At 46.4% G+C, this 24924-nt stretch overlaps 3 protein-coding genes across 3 annotated transcripts in view; 2 read left to right on the top strand and 1 right to left on the bottom strand.

Annotated features, from left to right (window-relative positions):
- Positions 1-855, bottom strand: part of LOC309526187 (uncharacterized protein) — a gene marked incomplete at its 5' end in the record, with an annotated part of 44110 nt that extends 43255 nt beyond the window's left edge. The window contains 1 exon segment of the mRNA XM_082212102.1: positions 451-855. Within this exon segment, the coding sequence (XP_082068228.1) occupies positions 451-855 (405 nt within the window).
- Positions 781-16847, top strand: LOC309525296 (E3 ubiquitin-protein ligase TRIM7-like). Its single transcript, XM_082210856.1, has 7 exons — positions 781-876; positions 8829-9025; positions 11933-12028; positions 13200-13300; positions 13639-13724; positions 14030-14752; positions 15346-16847. Exons 2-5 carry the CDS (start codon positions 8831-8833, stop codon positions 13688-13690), a joined length of 444 nt encoding a protein of 147 aa, XP_082066982.1. The 5' UTR covers positions 781-876; positions 8829-8830; the 3' UTR covers positions 13691-13724; positions 14030-14752; positions 15346-16847.
- Positions 16848-17732: 885 nt separating this feature from the next.
- On the top strand, positions 17733-24476 carry LOC309524945 (E3 ubiquitin-protein ligase TRIM7-like). The gene is made up of 7 exons (XM_082210205.1): positions 17733-18215; positions 18728-18823; positions 19404-19634; positions 19939-19961; positions 20862-20983; positions 21361-21393; positions 23535-24476. The coding sequence occupies exons 1-7, from the start codon at positions 17787-17789 to the stop codon at positions 24053-24055; spliced, it is 1455 nt and encodes a 484-aa protein (XP_082066331.1). The 5' UTR covers positions 17733-17786; the 3' UTR covers positions 24056-24476.
- Positions 24477-24924: the final 448 nt, after the last annotated feature.

Here is a 24924-nt window from a genome sequence, read left to right as displayed (position 1 = left end):
CTATGTTTGCTCCTTGCCCCACATTCCAGGGTATTTTGCAGGAGTTTCCCTTTTTCATCCCAGACGAGGCAGAAATGGGGCTGCCCTATATCAAGAGGTGAGAAACATGGGGGGTTTGCTATTTATCCCCCACACTGAACACACCTCCAACATCTCCCCCTTCCTTTTTATTAAATTAATCCTAGATGTTGTAATCTTTCGTCCCAGGGGAGTTACTGCAGCCTGCATTCAGGCGGTGCACTTTAATCTCTCAAAAAGAAAAGTAAATGCTTATTGTATAAAGCTTCAGAAGTTTAGTTGTATCGGGCTGTACAAGATCTTTTGCTGGAAAACTCCTTTTCGGCTGCAAGTGGAGAGAATACATTACAACATTTTTATTTTTGCAAGCCCCTCTTGTCAGCAGCTATTCCACCCCCCACCCCCCAAGTAAGACCCACTGCCTTTTCCCACCTTGTACTCCTGGAAAGCCTCCTCTAGAGGAACCATCTTGTGGCTTTGGTGCTCCTTAGATACATTACACACGACACAGATGGGGCTTTTCTCCTCCTTGCAGAAGAGCTTCAGGGGCTCCTGGTGCTTCTCGCAGACTCTTTCCTTTGCTTCTGCCCGCATCTTGGCTTTTTCTGCAACATTTGCCAGCGACCGATTGGGGATGAGGTTCTTTTCCTGAACTGTTTTCCTGCACTCAGGGCAGGAAGCCTCTCCTTCGGATTTCCCCCAATATTGGATCAGGCAGGCTCGGCAGAAGTTGTGCCCGCACTCCGGGATGATCACTGGATCCTTGAAATACTCCAGGCAGATGGAGCAAGTGGCTTCCTCGAAGAGATCCCGGACGGGACCCCCTGAAGCAGCCATGGCGGAGTCGTCAGGAAGAGAGTAAGTGCGTGTGTGAGAGAGCTGGTTTCGCTTTCTCTTCTTTGTGTCTGCAAATGGGCGTTTTCCTTTCCAGGAAATTCAGATGCGATTACTCAGGATCCCTGCTGCCTTGGAGTTGGCTGGAGTTCCGAGCCGCTTTGATATGGTGGAAATATTTATTTATTTGTTTGTTTTACGTGGAATGCTCATCCTCCCTGCGAGAGCTGTTGGAATTTGTTGTGGTTTTGTTTACTATCAGCACGTCAGCCTCAGACTACTTTGGAAGCTAATGAATGAATTGCCGTCCCCCTCCCCCGCCTTGCTCCATTCACACTCATCTTTTCTGGTATCTGAAGAAGTGTGCATGCACACGAAAGCTCATACCAAGAACTAACTTAGTTGGTCTTTAAGGTGCTACTGGAAGGAATTTTTTTATTTTGACTATGGCAGACCAACACGGCTACCTATCTGTAACTCATCTTTCTAGTTACTGTAGTAGCCAAGTCATAGAATCATAGAATCATAGAGTTGGAAGAGACCACAAGGGCCATCGAGTCCAACCCCCTACCAAGCAGGAAACACCATCAGAGCACTCCTGACATATGGTTGTCAACCCTCTGCTTAAAGACCTCCAAAGTAGGAGACTCCACCACACTCCTTGGCAGCAAATTCCACTGTCAAACAGCTCTTACTGTCAGGAAGTTCTTCCTAATGTTTAGGTGGAATCTTCTTTCTTGTAGTTTGGCTCCATTGCTCCATGTCCGCTTCTCTGGAGCAGCAGAAAACAACCTTTCTCCCTCCTCGATGTGACATCCTTTTATATATTTGAACATGGCTATCATATCACCCCTTAACCTCCTCTTCTCCAGGCTAAACATGCCCAGCTCCCTTAGCCGTTCCTCATAAGGCATCGTTTCCAGGCCTTTGACCATTTTGGTTGCCCTCCTCTGGACACGTTCCAGTTTGTCAGTGTCCTTCTTGAACTGTGGTGTCCAGAACTGGACACAGTACTCCAGGTGAGGTCTGACCAGGGCAGAATACAGTGGCACTATTACTTCCCTTGATCTAGATGCTATACTCCTATTGATGCAGCCCACAATTGCATTGGCTTTTTTAGCTGCCGCGTCACACTGTTGGCTCATGTCAAGTTTGTGGTCAACCAAGACTCCTAGATCCTTTTCACATGTACTGCTCTCAAGCCAGGTGTCACCCATCTTGTATTTGTGCCTCTCATTTTTTTTGCCCAAGTGCAATACTTTACATTTCTCCCTGTTAAAATTCATCTTGTTTGTTTTGGCCCAGTTCTCTAATTTGTCAAGGTAGTTTTGAAGTGTGATCCTGTCCTCTGCGGTGTTAGCCACCCCTCCCAGTTTGGTGTCATCTGCAGATTTGATCAGGATGCCCTTGAGTCCATCATCCAAGTTGTTGTCAAATGCCTTGCTGAAATCAAGGTAGGCTACATCCACTGCGTTCCCTTCATCTACCAGGCTTGTAATTCTGTCAAAAAACGAGATCAGGTTAGTCTGACATGACTTATTTTTCAGAAATCCATGCTGACTATTGGTGATCACAGCATTCCTTTCTAGGTGCTCACAGACTGTTTGCTTAATGATCTGCTCCAGAATCTTCCCTGGTATTGATGTCAGACTGACTGGGCGGTAATTATTTGGGTCCTCTCTTTTCCCCTTTTTGAAAATAGGGACAACATTTGCCCTCCTCCAGTCTGCCGGGACTTCGCCTGTTCTCCAGGAATTCTCAAAGATGACTGCCAGTGGTTCTGAGATCACATCTGCCAGTTCTTTTAATACTCTTGGATGCAGTTCATCTGGCCCTGGAGACTTGAATACATCTAAACTAGCCAAGTATTCTTGTACTATCTCCTTAGTTATTCTGGGCTGTGTTTCCGTTGCTGAATCATTTGCTCCAAATTCTTCAGGTCAGGCATTGTTTTCTTTATCGGAGAAGACTGAGGCAAAGAAGGCATTGAGGAGTTCAGCCCTTTCTGTGTCCCCTGTTTGCATTTCACCATCTTCTCCTCTGAGTGACCCCACTGTTTCTTTGTTCTTCCTTTTCCTACGAACATACCCATAAAAGCCTTTTTTTGTTGCTTTTAACCTCTCTAGCAAGCCTGAGTTCATTCTGTGCTTTAGCTTTTCTGACTTTGTGTCTACACGTGCTGGCTATTTGTTTGAATTCCTCTTTGGTGGTTTCCCCCCTTTTCCATTTTTTGTACACATCCTTTTTTAATCTTAACTCAGTTAAAAGTTCTTTAGATAGCCACCCTGGCTTCTTTAGGCACCTTCCATGTTTCCGTCTCATTGGTATTGCCTGACGTTGTGCTTTTACTATCTCCCTCTTAACAAACTCCCAGCCATCATGAACTCCCTTTCCTTTTAGTATTACTGTCCATGGGATCTCACCCAGCACTTCCCTAAGTTTTATGAAGTCGACTTTCTTAAAGTCAAGAAATTGAGTCCTAGTATGCTTGGCTGCTCCTTTCTGCTGTATAGTAAACTTCAGAAGAGCATGATCACTCGCGCCTAATGATCCTTCCACTTCTAACCCACTAACCAGGTCATCAACACTGGTTAGGACCAGATCTAAAATGGCTGTTCCTCTTGTTGCTTCTCCCACTTTCTGGTCAATGAAGTTGTCTGCAAGGCCAGTGAGGAATCTGTTTGACCTTATGCTCTTGGCTGAGTTTGACATCCAACAAATATCCGGGTAATTGAAGTCCCCCATTACTACTATCTCCCTTCCTTTTTGCATGCTTGGCCATCTGTTCCAGGAAGGCATCATCTATGTCCTCCGTTTGGCTTGGGGATCTATAGTAAACTCCCACAATGAGGTCACTGTTATTCTTCTCTCCCTTAATTTTGACCCAAATGTTCTCACTTTGGCTTTGAGGTTCTAAATCTTGGATCTTGGATCTCTTCACAGGTATAGCTGTGAAGTCATCATAGCTGTCAACATTTCCCTTTTTTAAAGGGAAATTCCCTTATTCCGAATAGGATTCCTCGCAAGAAAAGGGGACAAGTTGACAGCTATGCAAGTCATACAGAGAAGAAACAGCCCAGCCCTCCATCCCAGTGCCAATTTTTAGTGAGTCCTTTTGACAAAATCATCGGCGTCCGACAATGTGCAATAACCACCTCTGGAACCAACTCTGCAAACGGCCTTTGCAAACAGCTCAGCTAATGGTATTCATATATTTGCCAATCACACCACAGGGCAACTATTAACAGCAGGTACTTTCACTTAGCCCCATTTTCTCTATTATTATTATTAGTTGAATTTATATTGCGCGCCTTCCTGCTGCCCCCCATCCTCTGGGGCTGGCGATGGAGGAAGCACTGCTTTCCCCACCGCCAGCCTCGAAGCCGGGTTGGAGAGTAGCGGCAAGGCGTCGCGCGCCTTCCTGCTGTTGGGAAAAAGCACCAAGGCAAAAGCCAGCTCCAGATGGCTGGAATGCAAAACAGGATGCTGTTGTTTTGCACTGTACTGTTGGAGAAAAGGTGGAGCCTATTCTCTGTACTGAGCACCGGATGTTAGCTCAGAGTGTCATATGACCTGTGCTGGAAGTACAGGGGAGGAGTTGAGTCTCTTCTGATGGAGTCTGAAGGGAGCAGAAGCATTTCTATGTACTGTTGAGTGACAGGAATAAAACATGTAAAAAGGACTCCTGTCTGTCTCATTTCCCCTTCCTGGGGAGAATGCAGGGAGGGAGAGAAACAAAGTAGCGGAGGGTGTGTTCTCCACGTCTGATTGATGAGGAGAATCGCTGGAGTTATGACCTAGCCTGCCGGGAGACGCAGTGGAGAGGTCATCAAGTATCCAGCTTAATTGCCTGGGGGAGGCCAGTTACCTCTGACTGTAAGCTGAGATACTAACACCCGCTGCCCCCCATCCTCTGGGGCTGGCGATGGGGGAAGCGCTGTTTTCCCCCACCGCCAGCCTCAAAGAGCAGACTCTCCTGGCTTCAGCGGAAGCAACGGAAGCCTCCGGAGCGCAGGCTTCAGAGGCTTCGCGTTGCTATCGCTGAAGCCAAGGAGTCTGCATTCGCCCCATAAGACCCACACACATTTCCCCTTCATTTTTGGAGGGGAAAAGGTCCGTCTTATAGGGCGAAAAATGCGGTATATTGTGATTTTATTTTGTGAACTGCCCTGAGACCTTGGGTATAGGGTGGTATAGAAATTTAATTAATTAATTAATTAATTAATTAATTAAAATAATAAAAGGAAACCACTTGAAACTACTAACTGACAAGAGAATTAGAGGAGTGTAACAACCTAAGTATAATTTATCACTTCCTGAAACTGACAGAAAACCTGTAAGGCAGACGTGGAAAGTGCTAGTAAAGGTAAAGCGACTCCTGACGATTAAGTCCAGTCGCAAACGTCTTTGGGGTTGCAACGCTCATCACGCTTTACAGGCCGAGGGAGCTGGTGTTTGTCAGCTTCCACAGACAGTTTTTTCTGGGTCATGTGGCCAGCAGGACTAAGCCGCTTCTGGCAAACCAGAGCAGCGCACGGAAACGCCGTTTACCTTTTCGCCTGAGCGGTACCTATTTATCTACTTGCACTTGACATGCTTTCGAACTGCTAGGTTGGCAGGAGCAGGGACCGAGCAACAGGAGCTCAACCTGTCGCGGGGATTCGAACCCCCGACCTTTCAATTGGCAAGCCCAAGCAGCAAAGTGGTTTAACCCACAGCGCCACCTGTGTCCGTGGGGAAAGTGCTAACTGGGCGAAAATAAGGCATGGACAGAAGAACTGCAGTGGCCTCATCTTTTGAGAAGCAGATTCCAGTTCTCCTGAAATTGTGCCTCCATTCGACCCTGAAATTTACCTTTTTGCAGCTCGAGTCCAGATTCCACAGTGTCTGGTGAAGAAAAGGGAACAGAGATTTATCCTCACACCATCACCCTGGTAACTAATCTGGTAATGACAATATGAGCTCATGCAATTATAGCTGGGGAAGCCAGAGTGATGAACTTTAGGCATTGTGGACTACAGTTCCCATCATCCCTAACCATCGGCCATGCCAGCTGGAGCTTATGGGAGTTGCCATTTAAAATGTCTGAAACCCACCATGCTGCCTATACCTGCATAAGCCAGGGCAGGGGCGAGGTCAAGATTCAGGCCTGCTCAGACCTTAGAGGAGGAGCAGAACCCCCAGAAAATCTCCCCATGAGCAACAATCTTGAGATGTAGTAGTAGTAAGTAAAGGTAAAGGTACCCCTGCCCGAACGGGCCAGTCTTGGCAGACTCTGGGGTTTGTGCGCCCATCTCACATCTATAGGCCGGGGGCCAGCGCTGTCCGGAGACACTTCCGGGTCATGTGGCCAGCGTGACAAAGCTGCATCTGGCGAGCCAGAGCCGCACACGGAACGCCGTTTACCTTCCCGCTGGTAAGCGGTACCTATTTATCTACTTGCACCCGGGGGTGCTTTCGAACTGCTAGGTTGGCAGGCGCTGGGACTGAGCAGCGGGAGCGCACCCCGCCGCGGGGATTCGAACCGCCGACCTTTCGATCGGCAAGCCCTAGGCGCTGAGGCTTTAGCCCACAGCGCCACCCGCGTCCCACCGTAGTAGTAGTAGTAATATTCAAACCCTGGCCAGCCACTCTGTGCGGCTCACAGCATATATCGACACATAGTAAAACATCAAACATTAAAAACTTCCCTAAACAGGGCTGCCTTCAGATGTCTTCTAAAAGTCAGATAGTTGATTTATCTCCTTGTCATCTGAAGGGAGGGAGTTCCAGATGGTGAATGTGACTACAGAGAAGACCTTCTGCCTGGTTTCCTGTAACTTCACAGTAAGGGAACCAGCAGAAGGCCCTCAGCGCTGGACCTCAGTGTCTGGGCTGAATGATGGGGATGGAGACGCTCCTTCAGGTATACTGGGCCGAGGCCGTTTAGGGCTTTAAAGGTCAGCACCAACACTTTGAATTGTGCTCAGAAACGCACTAGGAGCCAATAAAGAATCTTTAGGACTAGTGTTATATGTCCTGGCAGCCACTCCCAGTCACCAGTCTAGTTGCCGCATTTTGGATTAGTTGTAGTTTCCGGATCACCTTCAAAGGTAGCCCCACATAGAGCGCATTGCAGTAGTCCAAGCGGGAGATAACTAGAGCATGCATCACTCTGGCGAGACAGTCCGTGGGCAGGTAGATTCTCAGCCTGCATACCAGATGGAGCTGGTAGACAGCCGCCCTGGACACGGATTTGACCTGCGCCTCCATGGACAGCTGTGAGTCCAGAATGACTCTGAGGCTGCGCACCTGGTCCTTCAGGGGCACAGGTACCCCATTCAGGACCAGGGAGTCCTCCACACCCGCCCACCCCCTGTCACAGAGGACATCTCTGAAGAGGGCTTTATAACATGGTGGAGATGCTGAGAAAATGGATAGGGAGATTTTTCGTGATCTTAGCTCCTGGAGTGATCCAATAAAACTGAAGGAGAGCTGGAGGCGCTGCTGCAGGAGGTTTTGGGCTGAGAATATATAGAGTCTAGAGGGTGGGGGTCTCTTCTGAAGGCCCACTTTTCTTCTCCAGAGCATCCAGAGATTTGCTTCCCAGCATGCCAGATCTCTCTTCAAAGTCAAGACACATTCTGGGTTCCCAATTTCTCCTCCTCCATATTATATCTTCTGAGGATTAGCTACTATTATGTACTGAGCTGAATCCTAGAACAATAGGATCTAGAATGCAGCAGTCTGATTGGTCCGCAGGAGCCACCCAATCTAGCTCCAGGTGGAAGTGAATCAGCGACTTGATTGGCCTACAGGAGCAGCCAATCAGGCTCCTAGATGAAGTGAATCAGCAACCTGATTGGCCTACAGGAGCAGCCTGGAATTAGCCAATCATGCGGGGCCCATTGTGTAAAAAATGTATATATAGCTAGACGTTTTGGGGAAAGTTTCATCATTGCTACTATGAGCTGAATAAAGAGCATGAAAGTCTCAGCCTGGAATTTGCTGCCAAGGAGTGTGGTGGAGTCTCCTTCTTTGGAGGTCTTTAAGCAGAGGCTTGACAACCATATGTCAGGAGTGCTCTGATGGTGTTTCCTGCTTGGCAGGGGGTTGGACTCGATGGCTCTTGTGGTCTCTTCCAACTCTATGATTCTATGATTCTATGAAAGTCACACTCGACTGAGTATTTTTCAGCTACCCCTCCCATATTTCAGACATTATCATGATCTGAGCCTGAGGCCTGATCAAGTCTTTCTTTCAGACTGGGTTACTGCTTTCCCCCCATTACATTTTATTGTAATTTTATTGGTCCTGGGCGGGGAGGACGGAGGATAAAAATGTTATTGTTATTATCACTACTACTACTACTACTACTACTACTACTACTACTACTATAGTGCTATCATATATCAGAATAAAAAGGGAATAGAAGCTGAACAACTTTGGGAATTGCCTGTAAAAAGCTCAACAATTTTGGGGGTTTCCTTAAAAAAAGAAGAAGCTCAGCAACTTTTGTGGTGTCGTGGTTTTTACTGGATCCCACTCTGGAAGATCATTGGTTTCCACATGCATTTTAGAAAAATAGCACCCCCAAATGTCATCTTTGATATTACAGCTAACTGAGCCTGAAATATCACCCGGGGCACCTGTGAGGAATGCCCCAAATAATTTAGAGTTAATGAGGCGTCTTATCTCCTGTATTCTCCAGTTTCTTTCCTGGTACTAAATCAAAGGTTTGTTCCTGGTACTGAATCAAAGGTTGCAGAATGTCCTTGCAAACTATGAGTTTGCTTTGCACATTCTTTCCACACACACACCTTTTTTATAATTGTTTAAACTTTCATTTTGGCTGTGGACTTTGACACACACCTGAGGTGCAACACAAAGTAGAAATCCCTGGTCACCTGGTTTCCAGGAAAGGGAACACCCAGTTTGTGAAATAAGTTTTTAACAAAAGACAGCAGAGAAAAAAGTAACTCTTGTGCCCGAGGTAGCCATGGCTGCTGAGGGTCTTGCTGAGGATCTCTCCAGACGTCAGAGGGGAACATGGAGCTTCTGCGAAAAACACCAGGAACCCCGGAAACTCTTCTGTAAAAACCACAAAACCGCCATCTGTGTGATTTGTGACAAAGCCAAGGAACACAAAAAACACAAGGTTGTTCCTCTGGATGAAGCGCCTGAAATATACAAGGTAGGAAATCACGTTTTCTATTCTACTAATACTCTACTAGCTATGGGCAAGCGAGTCCTGCAACAAAATGTTGCAGTGTGTCTCCATAAAAGGAATGCTCCAGTGTGCTTTGTGGTAAGGAGGTGGAGTATTTCATTAAGTGGAATGGCAGACGCTCCAAATGTCCCTATTTTCCAGGAACCGTCCCGGATTTACAGAAGCTGTCCCAGTTTGATCCTAGAATGTCCCACTTTTCCTTAGGACGTCCCTATTTTAACCGGAGAAATGTTGGAGGGTATGGTAGGATGTCCCTACTTTCAACAGAGAAACGTTGGAGGGTATAACTAACTTAGTTGGTCTTTAAGGTGCTACTGGAAGGAATTTTTTTATTTTGACTATGGCAGACCAACACGGCTACCTATCTGTAGTTGGAGGGTATGCGACCCCTGAGCCAAGGAGATAAGAAACTGGATGTTTTTAATGGGTGGCATGTAAATAATAAATTTATTACTATTATTATGATGGAATAGAACGCCCCTATTTTCCTCAGACAAATGTTGGAGGGTATGGAATGAGAACAGGAAGTCTCTCCCCCCCAGAGTTGCTGAATTACAATTACAGCCAAGGCCAAGCAACCCTGGCCATGGCCAGAGAAGCTGGAGGGAAAAAGGTCCCCTAAGTTTGGGACTACAGTCATACCTCAAGTTAAATATGCTTCAGGTCAAGCGTTTTCAGGTTATGCTCTGCGGCAACCAGGAAGTAATGGAACGTGTTACTTCCGTTTATCGCTGCTCGCGCATGCGCAGACGCTCAAAATGACGTCACACTCATGCGCAGAAGCTGTGAATCGCAACCCGTGCACGCGCAGACACACAGACGCAGGTTGCGTTCGCTTCAGGATGCGAACGGGGCTCCGGAACGGATCCTGTTCGCATCCAGAGGCACCACTGTATTTGTCACCCATCACCAGAGCATTTCTTATAGCTATATTAGAAGTCGTTCTGTAGAATAAGAAAGGGGGAAAGTATCCTTTGGGGAAGTAAGCTGGCCTCTGTTGCTACACCATGTTTATTTATATTCAGAATAAAGTAAAGGTAAAGGAACCCCTGACCATTAGGTCCAGTCGTGGCCGACTCTGGGGTTGCGGCGCTCATCTCGCTTTATTGGCCGAGGGAGCCGGCGTACAGCTTCCAGGTCATGTGGCCAGCATGACTAAATAGCACCCCCCCAAAAAAAAAACACATTTAAAAGAATGAAGAGTATTAATCAGCCAAAGGCCTTGTTGAAGAGGAATGTTTTCACCTGTCACCTAAAAGTCTATAAGGAAGGCGCCAGGCAAGCCTCCCTGGGGAGAGCATCACACAAATGGGGAGCCGCTGCAGAGAAGGCCCTGTTCTTGTGTTGCCACCCTCCGGACCTCTCACAGAGGAGGCACATGAAGGAGGGTCTCAGATTATGATCTTGGGGTCTGGGTTGGTCCCTATGGGGAGAGGCAGTCCTTGAGGTATTGCGGTCCTGAGCCACTTAAAGCTTTACAGTGGTACCTCGGGTTACAGACGCTTCATGTTACAGACTCTTCAGGTTACAGACTCCGCTAACCCAGAAATAGTACCTCGGGTTAAGACCTTTGCTTCAGGATGAGAACAGAAATCGTGCGGCGGCGGCAGTGGGAGGCCCCATTAGCCAAAGTGGTGCTTCAGGTTAAGAACAGTTTCAGGTTAAGAACGGACCGCCGGAACGAATTAAGTTCTTAACCCGACGTACCACTGTATAGGCCAAAACCAGCACTTTAAATTGGGCCCGGAAGCTAATTGGCAGCCAGTGCAGTTGGACCAAGATGGGTACAATATGCTCAAACCGTCTTGCCCTGGTGAGCAACATGGCTGCCAAATTCCGCACATTAGTCCAAGTACAGTATGTCCACCGGGTCACCTACATCTATTTGCTTATTGATGCTCTCAAAGATCTCCGATAGGCTTCACAGAGGCATCTGATTGGTCAGTATGAGAAGAGGATGCTAGACTTTGGTCTGATCCTGCAGGCTTCTTGTTCTCTCTTTCTTGAATGCGTGATTTCCCCAAGAAATCAGCAAGGATGCCCTTCCCCAGGATTTCATTTCAAGGAGTGTTAAACCCCACTAACTTATTCAGTCTTCTAACCCATTTGGGTAGCTCAGTTGGTGAGAGCAGTGTTTCTCAACCTTTTTCTGACCTTGTTTCCTTTCTGTGGCCTCCTGACCTACCAGTAGGAAGGTAGCTATTTTGTTTGCAAATAGAACATGTTTTATATATATATAACACTATACATACAGTAGTACCTCAGGTTACATACACTTCAGGTTACAGACTCCGCTAACCCAGAAATAGTACCTCAGTTTAAGAACTTTGCTTCAGGATGAGAACAGCAATCGTGCTGCGGCGGCAGCAGGAGGCCCCATTAGCTAAAGTAGTGCTTCAGGTTAAGAACAGCTTCAGGTTAAGAACGGACCTCCGGAACGAATTAAGTACTTAACCCGAGGTACCACTGTATATATATATTCTATAATTTCACCTGTGGCCCCCTTGGAATATCCTGAGGGCCCCCAAGGGGCCACATGGCCCACAGTTGAGAAACACTGGGCCTAGAGCATAGTGCTGGTAATTCCAAGGTTGCAGGTTTGATCCCCGTACGGGACAGCCGCAAATCCCTGCTTTGTTGGACTAGATGACCCTTGGGGTTGGACTAGATGACCCTTGGGGTCCTTTCCAACTCTACAATTCTATGTTGAATGCTGCAAAGTGACATGGAAGGTACAGGAGACCTCGATAAAACTCAAGTCACAAGCATTGCATTCAACTTTCCTCTCACTTTCTCAATTTTGATATTATAAATACTCAATAAATCAAAAAAGAGAGAAAGAATCAAAGTACAAATCATGTTTCTTTCCAGGATCAACTCTGCAGTCGCGAGGAGATTTTGTGTCAAGAGAGAGAGGAGGTTCTGGCTTACGGAGCAGCAATCTTAAAGGAAAGCCAAGACGAGCTTGTAAGTGCTGGCTTGCTGGCCACTGTGAGAACAGATCACTGGCCTCATCCTGCACTCCACTTCTTATGCACTCCATAGCTCTGCGTGATGCTACCTGCTTTGACATTTCCAATTGCTTGCTAAGCTCAAATGAAAACAATTCTTTCTGTCCTACGGCCTTGCGACACCTCAACCTTCCTTATGGGGAAAAGTCACAACATCTGAGGCTTTTGAGTTTAGAAAAACAAAAGTTAAGACAAGAGGGACATAAAATTATGCACAGTGTGAAGAAAGCTGATGGACAGAATTATTTATCTCTTATACAAGAACCTGAGGGCATTAAGTAAAACTGAATATTAGATGTTTCAACACACATAATGCAGGTGGCACTGTGGTCTAAACCACTGAGCCTCTTGGGCTTTCTGATCAAAAGATTGGTGGTTCAAATTCCCACTCCCATTGCTCTGTCCCAGCTCCTGCCAACTTAGCAGGTCGAAAGCACACCAGTGCAAGTAGATAGATACCACTGCGGCGGGAAGGTAAACGGTATTTCCGTGCGCTCTGGTTTCTGTCACGGTGTCTCACTGTGCCAGATGCTGGCCATATGACTTCTGGTGAACCAGAGCAGCACACAGAAACGTCGTTTACCTTTTCGTCGGAGCGGTACCTATTTATCTACTTACACTTTGACATGCTTTCAAACTGCTAGGTTGGCAGGAGCAGGGACCGCGCAACGGGAGCTCACCCTGTTGTGGGGATTTGAGCCGCCGACCTTCCGATTGGCAAGCCCTAGGCTCTGTGGTTTAGACCACAGCGCCACTCAGGTCTAAGAGAGGCATCTGGTTGGACAACGTGAAAAAGAGATGCTGGCCTGATCCAGATTAAAAGGACACTTTTTATGTTCCCTCATTCTTGAGTGTATTCTCTTCCCAAAGCATTGGGGAGGTCTCCCTTCCTTCCTATCAAGGTGTGTTAAACCCCCTACTTCACTTGCACCCTGTAATCTATTGAATCCAACCCATTCAAATGCTGCAAGAGGATATGGAAGGTTGCAGGAGATCTCTGTAAAAAGCACAGGAATGTGAGGGCAAGGAGCAAGCATGCCATTCAACTTTCCCCCTCGGACTTCACTTCAGAAATAGACAATAAAGGAACCAAAAACAAAATGAAGTGGTTTATGTTTTCTCTTCAGGATCAAATTGACGCTCTTGCGGAGAATCTGGAGGCGATGAGACAGGCAGCATTTGGAAGTGGGGAAAAACAGACGCGGAAAAGAAGATTCAAGGGGTTATTGTAAGTGTTGCTGATGTTAGGAAATGAAAAAGTACAAGTCTAAAAATAATAAACCCGGGGAAAAATAAATCCAGAAAGGATTGGATATGTTTTAAGCACACAAGGTCACCTTCTATTTGGGGCGGCCCATTTCTCCTGCAGGAAATGACTGACTATTCCAAGGGTGGGCACCCCTAAGCTTCTAAAAAGTTATTTTCCTGATTAATGTTGTGACCTTTGTAGGGAATTTAAAAGTGCCTTTCCCAGACAATGCTCAGGAATGACGTGGTCCCTTGATGTTGCAGAACCCGAATATATTCTCCACCCTGACTCCCTTTTCTCCTCCTTCCACCATCTAGCAAATGGAAATGGAAGAGAAGACAGCCTTCCTTGAACTGTCAGTCATCTTAAGCTCTTGGGACGAGGACTGCTCTGGGCCTTTCAGGTACGTCCCTTTCCTCCCTCTGTGTCAAGCCTCAGTCTCCGGGCGCAGAGGGAGGAGATACCATTCACTGTCATACCACATAATTTTATTCTATTTATTTTCTGCCTTCCCTCCCATAGTCGCCCAAGGATAGTTCCTTCCCTGGGTGAGCAAAGTACAAGGAACAATGCTGGGCATTTAGTTTCAAGTGGGAGATGAGAGAGGCATGCTTGCTTAGATCCATTTCACAGATTATGGACACTATTGTCCTTTGCAGCAGAATGAAACAAAAATTAATTCTGCTCCGCCTTTTGCCTGGATTTCAGATCTCCAACACCTCTGCACCTCTCAAAAAGCAACCTTGCAGTTCTTCTTCTATGGGGAGAAATTGAAGAAGCGGATGGAGGAAGAGGAGGAGGAGCAGAAGCCATTGCAGAGCTGGAAACATCTGGAGCTGTAGGAAGGACCTAGAAACATCAAGTGGAGTCTCACTATTACCTTTCAGGTTAAGAAAAGATCAGCCGGCCAGCCAAGGACAGTAATCATCATAGAGGCTGTGGGGAATGTCCTGAGCAGTCTGAAGGAAATCATAGATGGGAGGAGCTACTGCCTAGAAAGCGTCTCCTTTCAGGCAGTTGCGTGTCGAGACCCCGCAGCCACCCCCTCGTTGGAAATAACTCACACAAGGACACGGATATTAGGTTTATGTTATTGGGCAAATTTTGGCCACAACTTTATTGAAATTACAGAATGTGAGCAGTATTGGCTTAGCCATTGATTGTACCTGACTATTTTTGACTCCTGTCCATTGTGCAGGAAGTCGCCAGTGAGGGTAAGCCACTGGTAGGAGGAGCCCTGTCAATGCGGACCAACTCAAGCTCCCCCTGGTGTTCCCGTCGGGGTCGTGTCAAGGCCTTAGCCCCCCCATGCGGGCTTCAGACTAGATCAACACCCCTGGGTTCCTTTAACGGAATACCCTTAAGCATGGAGGGGCAGGTGATGGCCACACCTCCCCTCCCCCACACAAGGTCAAACAATGCCTAACCGCTGTGGGAATGTTCTGGGGTGCAGGAGAGGATATATTGACTAATTATATCCTTGTCCAACTTGTGCTAACAAGTTCCCAAAATATCAGCAGAGTTTATAGACATTCCCCTTTTAAGTTCGCAACGGTAACGTGTGCACAGGTTCGCTAGAACCTCTATAATAATTACTCTGGTAATTTCCCCTTTGTTCCCTCTTAAAATACAAGACACAACACAGTCTTTATAAAAGTATAAAAGAGTTTACTCACGATCTGTTCACAATATGATCCCAGACGGCAGACAGGCTTAAAAACGTAAAATACACTTAGAATCTATCTTATAGGAAGATAGCCCTCTCCTCTCTTGGCTGAGAGCCAAGAGGGCACCCTGCTTCTTCGAAAGGTGATGGCAGAGAGAGAGAGATGGCTGCCTGCCCTGTGCTTTTTGTCATTACCTGCACAGGTGAGGCCACACCCACCTCTGGTCACATGCGGAGGAAGTCCGTCCCCAGGAAGTTTACCTGCTTGCTGGACAGACATCCCTCTCCGTGTACACTCTAGGAATGTTGTCATTGACTGCTCCTGTGTTTACATCCCACAACCGCAACCCTAACAAAGTGGTGACGATTGCTACGAGGTAGGCGAAAACCAAGTGGCCAGCGCCAATTTGCCAAGTGGAAAAATTCCTACCAGGCCCCTCGGACAACCAAGGCGACCAACCGAAGTCCATAGCAAGGCCATAGCCTAACCTGCAAAATAGGGAGGGAGGGCGGGTGATTGAGGAAGCGAGCCAAAGTGGAAGTCCTCTGGTTCACTCCTCCGTTTAAACGGGCCCCCCTAGCCAGCGGGTTGGCTGGCCAGGCTCTGACGTGGCCGGGATCACCCAGGCAATGGGGGACAAAGTCCCCTGCCCCCGGTGGGGAGTGGGTGGCCATGCGGTCCACTGCAACTCCTCCCCACTGCAAAGTGGAGCGGATCTGCCAATAAACAATTCCCTGTCCCACCCCAAAAATAATTTACATTCATAGGATCATAGAGCCATCTAGCCCAGCCCTGTGCAATTCAGGGATCTTTCGCTGGGAGGAAACCGGAAGGGGAATCAGGACTGGATTTTTGTGTCCATAGACACCCAGGCTTGATTCTGGTCCTGATCACAAATTTCTGGGTTGAGCGTATATTGTCTGCCTGGCGAAGCCACTGTTGCGCCCCTGTCTCTGGTTGGCTGACCTTAACATTCTGGTTAAAAATCAAAGCAGAACCTGGAAGCCAGAAACCTATGGGGGCCCCACAAGCAGGACCCCAGGTCTGCATTTGCAAGAACCTAGTCATTTGGTGCAGCAGCATTTTGGGACTCCCTGCCTCTTGATATTAAGCAGGTGCCTTCACTGTGTTCTTTTTGGTGCCTGATAAAAACATTCTAGGGGACACGGGTGGCGCTGTGGGTTAAACCACAGAGCCTAGGACTTGCCAATCAGAAGGTCGGCGGTTCGAATCCCCACAATGGGGTGAGCTCCCGTTGCTCGGTCCCTGCTCCTGCCAACCTAGCAGTTCGAAAGCACATCAAAGTGCAAGTAGATAAATAGGTACCACTCCAGCGGGAAGGTGAACGGCGTTTCCGTGCACTGCTCTTGTTCACCAGAAGCGGCTTAGTCATGCTGGCCACATGACCCGGAAGCTATACGCCAGCTCCCTTGGTCAATAAAGCGAGATGAGCGCCGCAACCCCAGAGTCGGCCACGACTGGACCTAATGGTCAGGGGTCCCTTTACCTTTACTAAAAAACATTCTGGTTTCATCAAGCCTACCAAGATGCTGAGAAAACAAGTTTTAGTAGTTTAACTTCTGGTATATTTTATCCCCCCCCCCCAATTTTATCTTTCTGTAAACTACTTTGGTGTTGTTGGTTTTTTTGTTTTTGTTTTACAAAACAAGTGGTGTATAATTTTTAATGAAATAAATAAGCAAGCAAGTAAGTAAGAGCGCTTCCTCCTTCTTCTGCTCTGCAGAGACTGGAATTGGGAGGAATGGTTCCTTTGATCCTGGAGGTGGTTTATAGCCATCATGAATCATAGCCATTTAAAGCTGTATCCTCTATGACTTGGATGAAATGAATGAATAAATAAATAAATAAATAAATAATCACAGGCTCACCCTATTCACACACAAATATGCCCTTAAGAATGGATTTGTAAGCAAAAAGACAATGGGAAGGCTTTCCCAATTTTTCTCCCTTACTGCAGAGGAATATTTGGGGTCAAAATGGCTTCAGGATTGCTCTCCCGTACTATTTCAGACACATGGTTCATATATTCCTATATGTGTGCATTGGTGAGTATTTATTCTATATTTGAGACCTTAAAATTCTTATAACAATGTAATATTTCACTGACAAAGGGCTGCATTCATTGAGAAAATGGGGCTAAGTGAAAGCACCTGCTGTTAATAGGTGCCCTGCGGTGTGATTGGCAAGTATCTGGATACCATTTAGCTGAGCTCAAAATAAAAAAATTCCTTACAGTAGCACCTTAAAGACCAACCAAGTTAGTTCTTGGTATGAGCTTTCGTGTGCATGCACACTTCTTCAGATACACTTAGCTGAGCTGTTTGCAAAGACCGTTTGCAGAGTTGGTTCCAGAGGTTATTGCATATTATCAGACGCCGGCGATTTTGTCAAAACGACTCACTAAAAACTGGCACCGGGATGGAGCTGTTTCTGCTCTGTATGTCTTGGCTACTAACTCGAAAGAGGAGTGTGAATGGAGGGGGGCGGGGGAGGGGGACGGCAGTTCATTCATTAGCTTGCAAAGTAGTCTGAGGCTGTCGTGCTGATAGTCAACAAAGCTAATACAAACTCCACCAGCTAGCAAGGGAAAATGGTTCCTTAAACGAGCAACCACCAAGGATGAGCACTCCATTTAAAATAAATAAAAATATATATTTCCACCATATCAAAGCGGCTCGGAGCTACGGCCAACTTCTGAAGTTCCTAAACGAAACACGCCCATTTGCTAAAAGGAAGAGATAAAAGGAAACCAGCTCCCTGTTCCTGGCGAGGCAACAATGGCTGCTTCTGGGGGTCCCGTGCAGGATCTCCGCGAGGAAGCCACTTGCCCCATCTGCCTGGAGTATTTCAGGGATCCAGTGATCATCCCGGAGTGTGGGCACAACTTCTGTCGACCCTGCCTGATCCAGTGCTGGGGGAAATCCGAGGGAGAGGCTTCCTGCCCTCAGTGCAGGGAAACAGTGGAGCAAAGCAGCATCAGGGGAAACCAGCAGCTGGCAAATTTTGTAGAAATAATTAAGAAATTCAGCCATCTGGGGGGGAAAGAGGAGGGAGAAGGAAAGGGGAGAGTTTGTGAGAAGCACCAGGAGCCCCTGAAGCTGTTCTGCAAGGAGGACCAAAGCCCCATCTGTGTCTTGTGTAATGTATCTAAGGAGCACAAAAGCCACGAGGCGGTTCCTCTGGAGGAGGCGTCCCAGGAGTACAAGGTGGGAAAAGGCAGTGGGTCTTACTTGGGGGTGGAAGAGCTGCAGACAAGAGGGGCTTGCAAATAAATAAATAAATCTTGTAATGTATTCTCTCCACTTGCAGCCCCAAAACAGTTATCCAGCAAGAATCTTTTGCAGCCTGATAAGACTTAACTTCTGAAACTATAAATAATAAATATTTATTTTTCTATTCGAGGGATTTCAAGTGTGCCCCAATGACCCCCTGAATGCAGGCTGCAGTAACTCCCCTGGGAGGAAAGATTGCAACATTTAGGATTAATTTAATAAAAAAGAGGGGGGAGATGTTTGAGGAGTGTTGAGTGTGGGGGGCAAATAGCAAAACTCACATGTTTCTCAGCTCTGATATAGAGCCGTTCTATTTCTGCCTAGTCTGGGATGAAAAGAGAAACCTCTGCAAATGACCGAGGGATGTGGGGCAGGGAGCAAAAATACGATTCAGCTTGCCTGTTAATGTGTAACGCAGCCCAATTTGGATTTTGTTTTCTTTTCAGGATCAGATCAGCAGCTGCCTAGACAATCTGAGGAAGGAGAGAGAGAAAATTCTAGTATTTAAAGCAAACACAGAAAAGGAAAGCCAAGACCTGCTTGTAAGCATCATTTTTACTTTAAGGAGAAAAAGTGCTACAGTCTAGAATCAATACCTGGGGGGGGGGGAGAGGAATGAATATGGAATACAGAAAGAGGTTTACTTTTGAACAGCCTTATCTCCACAGAACATGATAGACCATTTAAGGGGGTGTGTGTGCTGATGGAGCTCCTTCCCTGCTGAATATTGGCGTGATCCCTCTAAAATGTCAGGCATGCCCTTCCAGGGGAATTTGGATAAGTCATGGATAGGCAAACTAAGGCCCGGGGGCCGGATCAGGCCCCAATCACCTTCTCAATCCGGCCTGTGGATGGTCCAGGAATCAGCGTGTTTTTACATGAGTGGAATGTGTGCTTTTATTTAAAATGCATCTCTGGGTTATTTGTGAGGCATAGGAATTCCTTCATATATATTTTTTTTCAAAATATAGTCCGTCCGCCCCGCCCCCCAATGTCTGAGGGACAGTGGAATGGCACCCTGCTGAAAAAGTTTGCTGACCCCTGGCCCTCCTCATCCTGCAACAGCAGACTAGATGCCTGATATTGGCCCACTGTTCTCTTCTTTCAATCTCCTTGCTGCAGAAACAAACAGGTGCAGAGAGGGAAAAGATGGTGGCTGATTTCAAGCGACTGCGCCAGTTTCTGGAAGAACAGGAGAAGCTTCTTCTGGCCCAGATGGCAGAAGTGGAGAAGGAGATTGCAGCCCAAAGGGAGGAGCACCTGGCCAGACTCTCCAGGGAACTCTCCTTTCTTGACAGCCTCATCCGGGAGATGGAGGAGAAGCTTCAGGAACCAGCGAGTGAACTCCTGCAGGTGAGGCCTCATCCTGATGCGAGAGGGTGAAGTGTGCTGCTTCATAGTACAAGCATACAAGCAGGAGAATAACATGTCTTAGCCCCCACCCTAAAAAAAGCTGCTGTAAAGAAAACAATTAGTACATGAAGGGTGAAAGGCCTGGGGTCACAAAAGGGGATCTGCTGGATCAAACCACAGGTCCCTTCATTCTATCATCATGTTCTCGCAAAATTGATAACAACAGTAGAACTGGCTCCACTGACATCCTTTCTTTCTTTCTTTCTTTCTTTCTTTCTTTCTTTCTTTCTTTCTTTCCCTCCAGGATATAGGAAGCTTCTTGCAGAGGTAAGTGATGGGAGACCCCTGCCTTATTCTGATGCTATGAATTTTCCTGTTTAAGAAGTGAGAAACTCTCTCCATTTCCTCCTTCCAGAGATAATTTAGGACACCATTGTCCATTTTCACAAAATCACAGACAAAAATAGGGACACATTTTTGTGGTAGCTATTGGTCCCATTTACACTCACAGAAGCTTTTTACTTTCCTACATTCCCACCACATATGATAAAAAGTTCCTTCTTTTTCTTTACATTTGCAACATTTATTACGTGTCTTATACATTTTAGTTAATTTCATGGGAGTAATATACCACCTATACATCATTTTCATCACATTCAGAGCATCACATGCTGTAAATTTTATTCTTTCTTTCCACAAGCTCTCTCATTCTTTTAGCTGTATATTATATCCAAAATCTTTGGCCCAGTGTATCATAACCAATTTTACTTCATCTTTCAAATGCCATTCCAGCAGCGCAAAAGGCTTTCTGGTTTTCCTTATATTTCAGAAATGCACATACCAGATCAATATGTTTTGCTCATTGATCACTTGAAATGCTTCACTAAAACTGGTGTAGTCCTAAAATCTCCGCGTAAGGACACAGTGTTTCTCATTTTCCTAAAAAAATTAATTTGAAGGTAAAGAGGCTGATCTATGCGATCTCATATTCCTATATTTTCTTCACCATATTATGGAAGCAGGTGTGTGTCGGTTTTCCTTCAACTTGTTAGATACTTTCTAGATCAACACATTATCTAGATGCTCCCTTTTGCCATTGGAAAAACCCTGCTCCCAAGTCTTCATGATATATCCATCATGCCTTTTCATCAGGATGAGATACCTGCCTTGTCTGAAAGCTCTTTTAATTCAAAGGATTGTGGCTTGACTTTGTTCTTCTCCTCCCAGGTCTCAGGAGAAGGAGAACTTAGAGGATCCTCCTGTGGCTTTTTCTCCTGCCCTGAAGTGGAAGATTTGGGACTTCTGTGATATAAATCCCTTCCTGGAGGGAGTCATGAAGAAATTCAGAGGTAGTAAAGAAGGGCTGAAAGTATTTTATACTGGATGTTCATGAAAGGCTCCAGGTCATATGGAATATTAGCCATGCCAGGAAAATGGACGGGTTTTTTATTATTCTTTTTCAATATCTAGAAGCCACACTTTAATATGTAGATGATTCACAACTGATTTTACTTATGCAATTGAAAGGGGATGGCAAACCCTTCTAGCTGGGCTCTGGAATCTCTTCAGCTGGCGTGGCCAGTGGTTAGGGATGATGGGACTTGTAGTCCACAACATCAGGCGTGCACCACCCTGGCTACAATCTCATGAGCTCATATTGTTGTTGCCAGGTTTGTGATCTGAATGATGGTGTGATGCTAAATCTCTGTTCCCTTTTCTCTTCCAGACACTGTGGAATATGGACTTCAGCTGCGAAAAGGTACATTTAATAATAATTATAAGTATTATTTATACCCTGCCCATCTGGCTGGGTTTCCCTAACCATTTCCAAGTCAAACAGAGGCAGAAATTCGGGAGAGAGGGGATCTGCTTCTCAAAAGACCAGGCCACTGCAGCTCTTCCTTCCATGCCTTATTTCCCCTTATTTCCCAGAGGCATATGATGAGTGAGAGCAGCATGCTGGGCTACAGGGGCTCATGGCCTGATCCTGCAGACTCTTAGGAAGCCCCCAGCCCAGGATGGCTGGCTTTTCTGTGCCGAATCTCCATAAGACACAGGGGTGGTGTGAAGCCAAAGGCTCCCGGCACATGAGGGGGAAATATCCCTTTGAGCCATACAAAATCCCCAACCCATTTAGGAGCGTTTATGTAAGAGTAAGGTGTAAGAGTGGGAAATGCATGAGCACAAATAGCTCAGAAAATGGCTGCAACAACCTTTGGGTACAAGAAGGTAAATGGGTGTCAGTGGTAGGAGCTGGGGGCTGCCTGACTGTGAACTTCAGTGGTCCGGCTTCCCTGCAAGATGGGGGTCTTCAGTCAGCTTTTGTATTGTATTGTATGACTTCTCTGCTGCAACATGATGGCAGACTAGAGAAACCTGAGTAAACTTAAAAGAGCAGGACAGAATTGCAGCACAGACCAGGGGGAAAGGCTCAATGGGAAGACAGAAGTCCAGTCTGGTCTGATCCTGAAAACCACAAAAAGGAATTCATAAGAGCTGGAAAAGGTGCAGCAGATGGAAGCATAAAGGAAACTCCTACTTATCTTTAAAAGTACATTCTGTGATTCTTTTAGTAAAGTAAAATACATAAAGGCTAACCAATACAACAATAAACTAGAAAAAACCATTACATTTAACATTATTTTTTTACTAATAGCAGCACTCGCAACATCCAATATCCCACATAATTTCCAAAGGCCACTGTACAAATGTGTGTCTTTAAAAAGAAATTGCTTCACAAACTTTCCATAACGTGGGGAGCAGGTGAGAGGACTGCAGAGCAGATCTTCTTCCTAATGTCCACCAGCCTGACCAATTTTTAAATGGACTTCTTATTGTGCTTCCACTGCCCACTTTTTCCATAAATGTGAGGAGCAGTGAAAAAAATGAATCATCATATAGCCAATCAGGCCTGGGGAACCAGGATGGGGTCTTTGCGTTCAAGGTGACAGGTGGGAATGGCACTTCCTAGGTTTTATAAATCTTGCCTTTCATCTTGAGATTGCAACAATAAATGCATTAACACAATTCACAGAAAAAGAAAGCCATTCATATCAACGATGTAATAGTTGTCAATTTAAAAGCTCCGCTTTAACCAAACCGTAAGAGATAATCAAGTTTGTTCTTGGCTGACTTCTCATACTTTGCCTGGGGGAAACAGACCAAAGGCCCACACTGCAGAACATGGGAGGGAGTCCCTCAGAAGGTGGTGGACGCTCCTTCCTTGGAGGTTTTTAAGCAGAGGTTAGGTGGCCCCCTGTCACGGATGCTTTAGTTGGGATCCCTGCATTGCAGGGGGTTGGACTAGATGACCCTTGGGGTCCCTCCCAACTCTACAATCATAGGATGCGCTTTCAAGAATCCCAAGCAGGACATTTCACACAAGGGGGTCTGGGTAGCCTAACCACTTTCTTGCTTTTCATAAACTCTTATAAATATATAACTGAAACTTGAATGGTGGTTACAAGGAGGGTGAGAGCACCTGCTGCCAGTTTTACCTGATCTGTCAAGCATGGTCTGCCATGTGATGTGAGGTAAAAGATTAAGATGTGAATGAGAGTCCCTGCTTTAACTCCCTTCTGCCATGAACTGGGGGGTGGGGGGTGGCCTTAAACAAGCCACGGTCTCTCAGCCTCAGTCCTCCCATCTGAAAAATGGGCATGCTAAGATTGACTTAACTTACAGGGTCAGGTTCTATATAGATAATGTGTGAACCCTTGAAAGAACTGCAAATGTTTCAAGAAACCTTACTAAGAACTTGGTGAACATCCCTGTCTCAAATGCAGAGCCATGGAGTCCCTGTTCATTTCAGAGGGGATGCTATTTCTGTCATGTGCCTAAAGAAAAGTCAGCTTCCCCATTGACGTTGTTTCTCTTCTCTTTCCTCCTCTGCCCCCACAGAAAACATAACTTTGGATCCAGACACAGCAAATCCCCTCCTCATCCTGTCCAAGGATCGAAAGAGAGTGAGAAAGGGTGACGTCTATCAAGACCTGCCAGACAACCCTGAGAGATTTGAGACACTTACCTATGTGCTGGGATGTGAGGGTTTCACAGCTGGCAGACATTTCTGGGAGGTCATTGTGAGAAGAGAGGAGGGGTGGGGGGTGGGGGTGGCCAGAAAGTCTGTGAAGAGGAAGGGTGTTTTCTCTTTCGGTCCTAGGGAAGGGATCTGGGGTTGGATCTGGGGCTTGGGGAAGTGGGGCAGTGGGTACAGGTTATTCTCCCCCCATGAGGCCCCTGTTCCAAGTGAGGAGCCCAAGAGGATCCGAGTGGCCCTGAACTGTGAAAGGGGACTGGTGTCCTTTTACGATGCAGATACAGCAGTCCTCCTCTACACATTCCTGGCAGCCTCCTTCTTAGGAGAGACCCTCCAGCCCTTCTTTTACATAAGCAGGAAAGCGAAGCTGAGACTCTATTGACTGATGTGCAGACAGACAAGTGTATATTCATGGCCATTATGACATATTCAGTCTCCTCTTCAGGGCTGAGCTGACAGGCACTTCAGGAGAAACCATATTTGCAGAACTGGGATTGGCCATCCCTTGTGTCAATCATGATGCAACTCTCCCTTCTCAGGCCAGCTTTGTAAATGACACTGATGGATTGGGTCGCCTTTCAGTCCCCAAACTTGCCTGTTCTCTCTCCCTTGAGAACCGGCTATTTCTGTCAGTGCAGGAGGTGCAAAGGGGGAAAGAAGCAAGAAAATAATTTAGGAAACAACAGCAAACCTCCCCACATTCCTGTTTCGATGTAGTTCTCTCTCCAACCTCCAATTCTGACACATTTTCTATAGACAATACCATCATCATTTCTAAATAAAATCAGAATTATGTACGGGCATCACTTAAAACATTTCCTCAGCCTCAATCCTGAACTCATATTCCCTTTCATCCTCCAACACCTCCACTGTCCAGGGAGATGGAAGTTTCAAAATCCCCCCCCCCTTTTTTTTTTGCTACTCCTCAGGGAAGCTTATGTGGCAATTCAGCAAAATCCATATCCAAAGATTGTTTGCTAGTTGAGTAGTTGGCCCAAATCTCACTGGCAACTTTCTTCTGTGATCTCAGCCTGGAGCCCTTTGTCAAAACACAAATTTATAAATGGAAAGAGGGTGAGAGACCGGGAAAAACTGTTGGAAGGGACTGTGTGAGATCTCACAAGAGTCTCCACAGCGCAGAAAGCATTTAGGGGGCGGTCTTTGGCAATGGTGGAAAGAGTTTCTAAGTCCACCTTGCTTACTGACCTCTAGAAAGGTCAAGATCTCTGGCTTCAGACAAGTAGTATGGTT

The sequence above is a fragment of the Podarcis vaucheri genome (genome assembly GCF_965113315.1).
Source record: "Podarcis vaucheri genome assembly, chromosome: 2".
NCBI classification, from domain to species: domain Eukaryota; kingdom Metazoa; phylum Chordata; class Lepidosauria; order Squamata; family Lacertidae; genus Podarcis; species Podarcis vaucheri.
The sequence above is the reverse complement of the archived record's forward strand: the minus strand, read 5'-3'. Positions and strand labels throughout refer to the sequence as shown.

Excerpts from the sequence above, each read along its gene's own strand:
- LOC309525296 (XM_082210856.1), top strand. The coding sequence starts at position 8,831 with ATGGCTGCTGAGGGTCTTGCTGAGGATCTCTCCAGACGTCAGAGGGGA. Across the intron at positions 12,029-13,199 it reads AGGAAAGCCAAGACGAGCTT|GATCAAATTGACGCTCTTGC; the intron begins GTAAGTGCTGGC and ends TTTTCTCTTCAG. Across the intron at positions 13,301-13,638 it reads AGAAGATTCAAGGGGTTATT|CAAATGGAAATGGAAGAGAA; the intron begins GTAAGTGTTGCT and ends TCCACCATCTAG.
- LOC309524945 (XM_082210205.1), top strand. The coding sequence starts at position 17,787 with ATGGCTGCTTCTGGGGGTCCCGTGCAGGATCTCCGCGAGGAAGCCACT. Across the intron at positions 19,635-19,938 it reads CAGCGAGTGAACTCCTGCAG|GATATAGGAAGCTTCTTGCA; the intron begins GTGAGGCCTCAT and ends CTTTCCCTCCAG. Across the intron at positions 21,394-23,534 it reads TGGACTTCAGCTGCGAAAAG|AAAACATAACTTTGGATCCA; the intron begins GTACATTTAATA and ends CTGCCCCCACAG.